General features: G+C 38.1%; 1 protein-coding gene across 1 annotated transcript in view; it reads left to right on the top strand.

Annotated features, from left to right (window-relative positions):
- Positions 1-9204: 9204 nt before the first annotated feature.
- LOC112347257 (glycine-rich cell wall structural protein 1.0-like) overlaps positions 9205-9822 on the top strand; it is a 58630-nt gene continuing 58012 nt past the window's right edge. The window contains exon 1 of the mRNA XM_024677879.1: positions 9205-9322. Coding sequence (XP_024533647.1) covers positions 9205-9322 — 118 coding nt within the window. The remainder of the gene's footprint in view (positions 9323-9822) is intronic.

The following is a 9822-nucleotide window of genomic DNA, read 5'->3' as shown; positions in this document are numbered from 1 at the left end:
AGAAACATATAGGGTTCCTACCTTATGTTTATCTGATTTAAGTGCACGGTCAATGACCAGTTTCTCAACTAGCTCAAGTGGGAACTGATAACGGGTCCAGCAATACCAACCTCTTGCTGTCGTGGAAGTAAGGAAAAAATATCCGAAAGGACTAGGCGACAGGTGACTTTCGATACCCGAAGTCACATTCGCGACAACAAGTCATATAAGATTAAGAAAACAAACTAAGATTAGATCATCCACTTTATACTTCGTAGGTGGATGATGATAAGAGTTATAGTGCCATTGTTATCCCATATATACATGGCATAAGTGTTTAATAGACTTTACTTGAACTAGTAGAAGAATGTTCATCAAATATTGATCTTAGAATATAGCATTAACAACTTGTGGCAATCATAAACATAAAATCAACTTTATTAGTAATATCAGATTATGATCATTTAAGAGTTCATATGATGAAGTACCAATAGAACTCTATACCTCTATGACATATGTATACTAAAGGATGACAAATAATTATCCCAATCCGAATGTTGAAAATTCACATATTTAATGATCATCCATTTGAAAGTCTGATGAGGTGTTCTACCAAACCATCCATCTATGATTGATAAGCACTTGTAAATGTATCTTTAACCAATATATCAAGATATGGAACTATTATAAAAAAGAATCCACTCTAAATAAGAATGCTAGAAAACCACTAAATTAAAGAGGAAGTATCTAACAATAGTAGTAAGAGCACTAAGTTCTACCCAATGAGTCAAATAGTCAAAAATAATAATGATGTACTAATTACTAATAGTCAATTATGGAAAATGCTCTACCAAATCAAACATCACCAACTATAACAAATAATATATTGTGAATATGACTTTGGGTATCGAAAAATACTTGTCAACTAGTCCTTTTAAATATTTTTTCCTTATTGCCAAGACAGTAGGAGGTCAGTATTGCTGGACCCTTTATCAATCCCTCTTATGCTAGTGGAGTTAATTAGGCATTTCGAATATACTTAGACCAAATGGGCATAAGGATGGAATTCCTACATGTTATTAGTTAAGCATACTTAGCCCAGTAAGGAGTTAACATTTTGTTGTATCTTATATTGACTAGTGATAAGAACCCTCGTGTATTGAAACTATCCCCTCAATATCACTGAATGATAGCTTATTGTGTTTGCCAAACACCCTCGCTATCATGCCCTTTGTGTTAGTCTCATTCTGGTCCCAAATGTTATTTATGGAAAGTGTCTAAATCTACTCATTTGGCATATCTACAGAATGTAGAGATTGTCCTAAACACAATGGTGTTCATCTTGTATCCAAATTTGCAATTTAGAAACATTCTATATTTAGTAAGTCTTGAGCTTGTCCTAGACACTAACTCCTAATACTAAGGGTGGGTAAGGGTGAAAGCCTAAAGTGTGTGTTCCTAGGGGGGGGGGGGGGATATAGGGGGTTCCAAATGTATAATAGGGATAGTGGGTAGATTAGGCATGGCCAACCAACCTGAGGCATAGTTTAGCTCCCACTTGCATGCTTATCCTTGTTCTGCGTTCAGCTTGGGTCTAAGCCCAAATTCCACACCATGTTAGCTAGTGGAGTACCCATATTCTCGTGTTTGGCCACCGGTATACTGAAATAGCACAGAATCTGTTTTGCGTGCTAGTTCTGGCATTGAGATGTTGGATACTCTAGGACTGTTCCAAGTTGCTCTGTGGTCTTGTCCCTTCGCTCCTTGGGCTGTACATTCAGGAGTCACTTCGTACTTTGATTCCTTTGCTCTTTGGCTTCATGCTTGGGAGTTTGCCTCCATTCCTTTGTTCAGTGGCCCAAGGCATTGAAACTTAAGTTCCACACCACTGTCCTTTGGATACGTGGCATGTGACACATGGAGGGTTTAGGTTTCATTTTGTGGTTATCCTATGGTAAATCACCATAGGATAAAGGGTGAAAACCACATGCGCTACATTTGGTATCAGAGGAATATGTCTTAGCGAGTACTATCCAATGAAATTGGGCAACTAATCTTGTTGCATATGCAAAGATGAAAACAATGATCCAAGTGGGTACATGTTTGGGTGCAAAGGCTTCGCAATGGTTCCTTGGGTATGGATTTAGTTACCTTTTTGTACCGTATTATGTGAGTTTGTTCTTGGGCTCATAAGATGGATTGAGTTGTTCCGTTTGCATGAGTTTGTGCTTGGGCTCGTGAGTGAGGCACATTAGCAACTCAAGGTCACACTTTGAGTTGGCAGGATTAATGTTAGCCTATTAGTGGTTCCATGAGTTGTTCCATGTACCATGAGTTGAATGTAAACCTCCTCTGGGTTTGCTATGAGTGGCAAATAGGTGCTATTTAGCATGGCACTAGTGGATCCTTCTTAAGTATGATTACAAGTGGATCAACCAAGATTATAGGGATTAGTCTATTGGTTCAAGTAGTCATTGCCGTGCTCTCTCATAAACTTTTCTTGGATTGGACTGAAAGCAATGTGAATGCAAGCTTAAAGTTAAGTCAAAGTTAAGACTGAAAAGAGAGGTATCAGGGATGAAAAATCAAACATGTAAATCATCTTTTCTTCTTGGAGAAATGATTCGCAATGTGGTGTAATTCATTGCCCGTGTTCATAATATGCAATCAAGAGTCCTTATCTTGATGCATGTTGATTATAATAATTTTACAAGTGGTGAGTCATGGGATGGATAGTGGTGAAATGCTAAACCATTTTGTCTAAGCTTACTATTAAAGACTTGGGTTGCAATGCTCAATTCTCTTCTAGGAAACTTTGCTATTGCTCCTTGAGTAGTTTGGTGTTGGATTAGTTTTGAGTTTGGTCGGAAATAGAGTGGCGTGAGTTTGTCTGTGTTGTGAACAAATGTTAGTGGTGTTGGGTGTTGTAAGTCTTTATCAATGGAGTGTGGTATTTATGTTGCATTTTGAATGACATGGGTGTTGCTCGTGGTGTTGCTTAATTGATGATCAAATCATTGTGATTTTTATATCATATACATGTGATAGTGAGTAATGTGTTTACAAAATGATGATCAACCCCAAAGTGGTTGATAGTGAAGCTAGTCTACTTGCATGTAGTAGCATTGTAGTAGTCTTGACTAGATTCTCAATGGTGATCCATTATGCTAAGCTTAAATTAGTACCTTATTTCCTTGAGTTTGCCTATTAAGGTGTTCAAAAAGATTATAGCATTCACTTGATATAGCTTGTTAGTTAATCTGTTAGCACTTGGAGTAGATTGTTGGATGGAGAAAGTGTAAAGTTGAGGCATTAACATCGCTAACATTTGTGTTAGTGGAAATGGTATTGTTATGTTGAGTGATGAAGAATTTTCTTTAGACCTTGATTTTTTATGTCATTTTCTTTGTTAGTGTTTTTAGCTTTACATTAGATCTTGAATGTGATTGAAGAGGAGTGTTAGTGCAATGTGGATATCCAAAGATATGATTTTCGTGATCAAGCCTTAGATGTTCATTTTGCATTTTGCATTTTGCAGATGTCAATGTTGGATTTGGAAATATGGGCATGATGTTCAATGCTTAAGCATGCTATTGGGTCATGAGAATTTATGTTAAGGTGAACCTAAGTGAAATTGTAGATAGAAGGAAGTTAATTAAGTCTTGAAAGTTTGTATTCCTAGACTGAGAGTCATTCTTTCTCTAGGATGGAAATTTTCCAGAAATTTTCTTAAGTTTTTCCAATGGCTGATCTGTTGATCACTTTGCTCGAAAACCATTCTATTTTCATAAGCCAATACAAATTAATGAAGGGGTTGGAGTTAACTTTAATTGGCTTAAAATTTACTAAGTAGTTTGTATGATGCAACCCAAAAGGGATGCTAACTCTTGGGGTTAAGGCAATTAAATTGGATAGAGTCTAAAGTTGGTGTAGAAAAGTGGCTGTTGCACTTTTCTAGAAAAGTGACCCTTATGCCTTTCTTTTGTAATGTTATGATTGGTGGCAAGTTGCACTTTGCATTTTGTTAGACTCTATGAGAGTAGTGTGCTCTCACTGATCTTGACTTAGTCATGGTAACTTTGCATCTTGGTTTATGATGGTGATGTTCAATTTAGTTTTTTGTAATTGAGATGTTAGTACTTGTACTATAGCTTTATTTATGAGAAAGTTGTGTACCAATATAAGTCCATTTCATAGTCTTCACTTTGGTTTTGGCTAAGTGTTGATTATGCATAGTTAGCCTCTTCAAGGCATGCTTAGAGCTATTGGTTAAACATATTGGTGAGTTTATTGTGGTTGAACTAGATTTGAGTAGTTATTTAGTTCGTGCTTGTCCATGAACCTTATCTTGTATTTGGGGTATTATGTTCTTGTTAGACAAGTATATAACTTGATGACTTGAGTTTGTGTTTGGGTCTTGTGAAGGGTAAGTTGAAAGATTGATTGTTAGTTATTTTGCAACTAGTGATTGCTTGTAGACTTCGTCAAGGACTATTGAGACTTGTTTTGCTCAATGCTGATTTAGTAGCGGTAGACTTGCTTTATTGGATGGTGTTGTGGAGGATCATGTCATGGCTTACATGGTTTTTCCATGTTGGAATGTCGATTCCTTTGTCAATTACATTTATTTACATTTAGTTTGTGGTGTTGGATTTCATGGAGTCTTGGATATGGTGATTTACTCTTTGCTGATGTGTTATCTGTAATTAAGTTTTGTTGAAGAATTAGTCTTGGATATTAAATAAAGTATTTTCAACTTTGGTTAGCTTGGTTGCTAAAGAGTTTTGAGTGGTGATTCATTCTTGCTTTCTTTTAGTTTTATTCTGGTGTTGATGGCATTATTATGATGCCTTGTTGTTAACATTATTAATATTGAGATTCAAGTGGGATGAGATGTCTCTTTGTAGAATTGATATTGAGTGTCATTAGTCTCAATGGAGATAGTATTAATGATTTGGTTGCTTTGTGTTATTAGCATTTGTGCATTTGCTAGTTAGCAATTATATTAGTATTCAAACAAGCTAAGTGGCAAATTTGAGTTAGTTGTGTTTTAAACGAGATTGCTCAGTAGATATTGAGCTTTGGCTTTTCCTTGAAAAGTGATTTAGTCATGGACTATACTAACTTTACGAGATGAAAAGTTGTGATTGATATTAAAGATGTTGATTCTTTGTTAGATTTGAATTGGGATAATCGATCATTAATGATTTTTCTTGTGCTTGTTATGAAGTGAGTTACGTCTTACTATAGAAGATGGATTTATGGAGGATCAGTTTGATAATCACTTGTTGAGCATAACTTTGTTATGTTTGGCTTTTAAATTGATGCAGATATACTCTTTATTAGCTTTGCATTAGGAAGTTTAGTTTATGGATGTGTTGAGGATGATATTGTTGGTTATACCATGATTTCTTCTTTAGTATTAAAGTTAGTTCATACAAGACTTGTGATCATTATTAGGCAAGATTTATGATCATTATTAAGTAAGACTTGGCTATGACTTCTTTTAGCTTTTAATTTTTTGAGTTTTTATGCTTGTGGTCCATTTGCTTAAAGTTATTGGGGAAGGCATTTTGGCTTTTTAGCTTCGATATTGAAGTTGGTTTTTACATCTAGCAATCATTAGAGATAATTGACTATCATCTAGGATAGTTAATTATCCTTGTCAAAGATTTTTTTTGATTATTGTTGATATAGAATGATTTGTTATTCTTCGGGATAGTAGATTCCTTCTTCAACGATGATTATGCATCTCTTTATTTATGAGATGATTAATGATCTTCTATGATAGTTAGTTATGCTATTTGATAGCTTATGGTTTTTCGCATTACCACATGTTCATTTATGAAGGAATGGAGCCAAACTCCCAAGCATAAAGCCAAGGAGTGAAGGAACTAGAGCATAGAGTGACTCATGAGTGTATAACCCAAGGAGCAAAGGGATAAAAGCATGGAACAACTCAGAATAATCCTAGAGTATCCACCATCCCAATGCCAAAACCAACATGCAAAATGGAGCCAAATGGAATTTAGTGTTATTTTAGTATACCGGTGGCCTAACACAAAGATATGGTACTCCACCAACTAGCAAGGTATGGAACTTGGGTTTAGACCCAAGTCAGATGCAGAACAAAGACAGGTGATATTGAAAATATTAATGTTAAAATGGCAAGTATGTTTTGAGCTCTTCTTTTCGGCAAGTTATAGTGCTAATCAAGCTGTGTAGTATTTGAAGAATACAATGTTTCTTGGCTTAGTTTGGTGAACACTTTGGGGTTTTCACTTCCTTGCCTAGATTCTCGGCCAAATTTTTCAAAGTAGTGCATTTGGGTTTGTAGATTTGGCCTAGATCTACAAGTAGTGGTGATTCTTGGCACTAGTTTTGGGTGAATTAATGGCATGCAAAAGGATTTTGTTTTTTCGGCTATATAGGGGAATCTTTATAGCAAGAATTCATGTTGCTCCATGCTTTGTTTTGAATGCCGTTTATTTCTCAAGGTGCTCCTAGTCCTAGGGTTTCCAAGAACACTAATGGTCCCTTGTTATCGATCTAAAGTGGTGACATACAAATGTTTTTCCACAATGTTGGTGTTCTGGGCTATCTTTTCTTCGATCTCAAGGAATATTGAGGCATCTTCTTCACAAATTCTTGCAATTGAGGGTAGACGAGGCTAAACTATTTCCAACAAGCCTACTTACAGTCAAAATGGTGAAAGATCAAAATCAAAGCACTCATTTTTCTCTTTTGGGCTAAACTTTGTTAAAAGTTTCTTAGGAAAGAAGCAATCTTCAGAGAGGAGTAGGAGTAGGTGCAGGAGCAGGCGCACGAGTAGGAGTTGGTGTTGGAGTAGGCACAAGAGTAGGAGTGAGAGCAAGGGGTTACCGGTTACCAGTTACCAGTTACAAGTTCGTAGTTACTAGTTACCAGTTACTGACTACCGCAAGAGGTCGGCGGTTACTCTACGGGTCAACAGTTATATATGCTTAAGGCATATATCTCCTTCCATTTTCAACTTTATTTCTTTTTGTCATGGGCATTTTTGGCAATTTTGAGCAATTTGTGGATAGAGTAAATAAAAGGTTCTAGGCCATTTATTTTGCCTAAGGACTCTTCTCCTTGTGCTTTGAAGAAGTCTATAGTCTTCCTGCTCCTATCAATCCAATTGCCTTGACTGGGCATTTGTAGTGTTTAGGGTATTTGATGCCGGTACAGATTAGACATGTGACAAATTGGCACCCTTTTACTATACCTCAAGGCTCTAAGGTACAGAGTAAACTTTCTAACATCTAGAGGTAGGCTAGGTATGACATAGCACCTTGTCGAGCTAAGTCTTTTTCATCCTTGGCAAATTCCAGTGATTTAGATCTACAAGCTATGGCACAGCCACCTTTAGCTTGACCCTAGCTCCATGTTTTGCAGAAGGGGAGTGATTTGCCAACCTTCTCAGGTGTGGAACAATCTCTCTAGCATCATATATTAGTCGTTTTGATTACTACTACACTATAAACATGATCAACGATAATTGTATATGCCATGACTTCTTGTAGTCTCTCAAAGGCAAAGTAGTAACTTAGGTAGATTTCCTTCTCCTAGAGGACCAGACAGACTTCTAGACACCACTTGCTTCTTTTAGAGAATGTTTCATTGAAGAAAAACCCGTAAATCAGCTACTTATTGACCTCTTTTCATTCCGACAGGGTGCTCACAAGTCTGTTCTTGACTACATCACCCAGTTTCAAGTATATTGGAAGTAGTGTTGGGATCGTAGAGTGGTTCAAGATGAGCAGCAGAGGATCATTGCATTCATAGCAAGTCTATGTGGGAACTTGCAGTAGAAACTTTTTAAGAAGACATTCGGGTCTTGCCATGAGGCATTTTTGTTCACTACAAAGTTGGAAAAAGAGCTTTTTGTCAACCTAGGGATTGCTAGAGTTGATTTTGACCAAGCCATCACCCCATCAAAGTCACCTTGTGCAACTGTTTGCCCATCCATTGCTATTGAACATACACCTCCGGCTATCGAGAACTTTGCCAATGAGATGCAGAAACTAAAGGAGATCATTCTTTAGCAACAATCACACCATGACAAGCTACTCCAGGAGCTGGTGGTGTCCAGGAAAGAGGTTGCTGCAGCTTAGGAACACCGATTCAAGTCCCATTGGTGCACTCACTATGAGACAAATAACATAACACACAGCATTGCTTCAAGCTTCACCTAGAGCTTTGGCCTCCACCTTCTCAATGTGTCCAGCAACATCCCTTTGCTGACAATTCCACATCATCTCATGGTCCAGAGACATAACAAGAGCAGTTGGAGCAACAAGCAATTGAGGCAGCCCCTTTATCAAGCAAAGGCAAGGCACTAGCCTCATCAGTCAACATGATCTTGGTAGCCGAAGAACTCTATAGACAGCAGTAGCAAACTATAGCCACTCGAGCCCAAGCGAAGAAGAAGGCAATTGCTCAGCCTATCATAAATCCCCTAGCATCAGTTGAGAGTGAATCTCTATTGGCACCAAATCTAGTGACATAAAGGGTGGCTTGTAAGCTCCCCTTCAAGTCACTACTCTCTTCTCCTCTTGGGATCTCACCAATAGCTATTCCTGTTCTGGAGCTAGTTCTTCAACAGTTGGTTGACACTCTGGTCACCTTTTCGCTCCAAGACATGTTGTGCCTTGTCCCTAGTTTTGGTCAGCATTTAGAGGAGTTTGCACGGTCAGGAACACCAGAGTGCACTCTCAACAGGACTCCTCAAGAGGTGCACATCATTGACATGGTGGAGATCCTGGTCCATTCTTTGTCCTGGTGCAGATTGGTACTTCCTCTTGCAAGATGGACGATTTGATTGATTTCGGTTTTGGGAGCAACATTATTTTGCTCAAAGCTGCCCTTTCAGCACAGCTACAGATCACTGAGAGCTCCTCCATCATGTTCAAGACCTTCGCCAACCACACTATTCTTCGTGTAGGCATTTGTTGTGGTGTCAAGATCTTAGTGCAGGGTGTTATTTCTGAGGTAGATTTCCTTGTAGCTGACTACTAGCATCTTGGAACATCCTCTTTGAAAGACTCTATCATCCTTGGCCGCTCGTGGCAAGTTGCAGCTCATTGCACCATCAACAACGCAGAAGGCAAAATAGAAATTAGCAATGGAACCCATAGCACCACGTTTCTCAACAACCATGGCAGAGCTCTTTCTCAACACACCCAAAAGGCTTATGCTATGATGGGCTCCACATCACACTTTCCTCCTAAGCTCACAGAGATTTTCCCCAAGGTGGCAGTTGAATCAACCATTTATATGATAGATGCTTTCTCATGCAATGCGATCGACATTGTTGGAGGTGAGTCAAAAAGCTTGGGACATCTCTTAGCCTCATTGGAGTCCTCCCTCTACCATACTTTTGGAGCTCACCAAACCCCCTAGGGTTTGGGAGACGATCGCTTTGGGCTTTCACCCTCGAACTTAGACTTGGATTCTATCATGAATGTGACTTCGGGTATTAAAAGATACTTGTTGGCTAGTCATTGGACACTCTTTCCTTACTACCATGATGGCCAGAGGTTGGTACAATTGGTTCCTTTTATAATTCTCACTTGAGTTAGTTGAGAAACTGGTCAATAGCCATGTACTTAAATCGGATAAATATAAGGTAGGAACTCCTATGTGTTTTTTGTTGAGAAGATTTGACTTGGTTTGAGAAACTCTTGTCATTAGCTTGCACTTGCTAGTATCAAGAACCCTCACAAAATTGAGTTTAGTCCCTCAATATTGTTATATAGTATTTTGCCGTGTCTGCCAAGATACATTCGCTATTATGCCCTTTCTATTGACTAATTATGA

Source organism: Selaginella moellendorffii, unplaced genomic scaffold (assembly GCF_000143415.4).
Source record: "Selaginella moellendorffii unplaced genomic scaffold, v1.0 SELMOscaffold_20, whole genome shotgun sequence".
Lineage (NCBI taxonomy): Eukaryota > Viridiplantae > Streptophyta > Lycopodiopsida > Selaginellales > Selaginellaceae > Selaginella > Selaginella moellendorffii.
The sequence above is the reverse complement of the archived record's forward strand: the minus strand, read 5'-3'. Positions and strand labels throughout refer to the sequence as shown.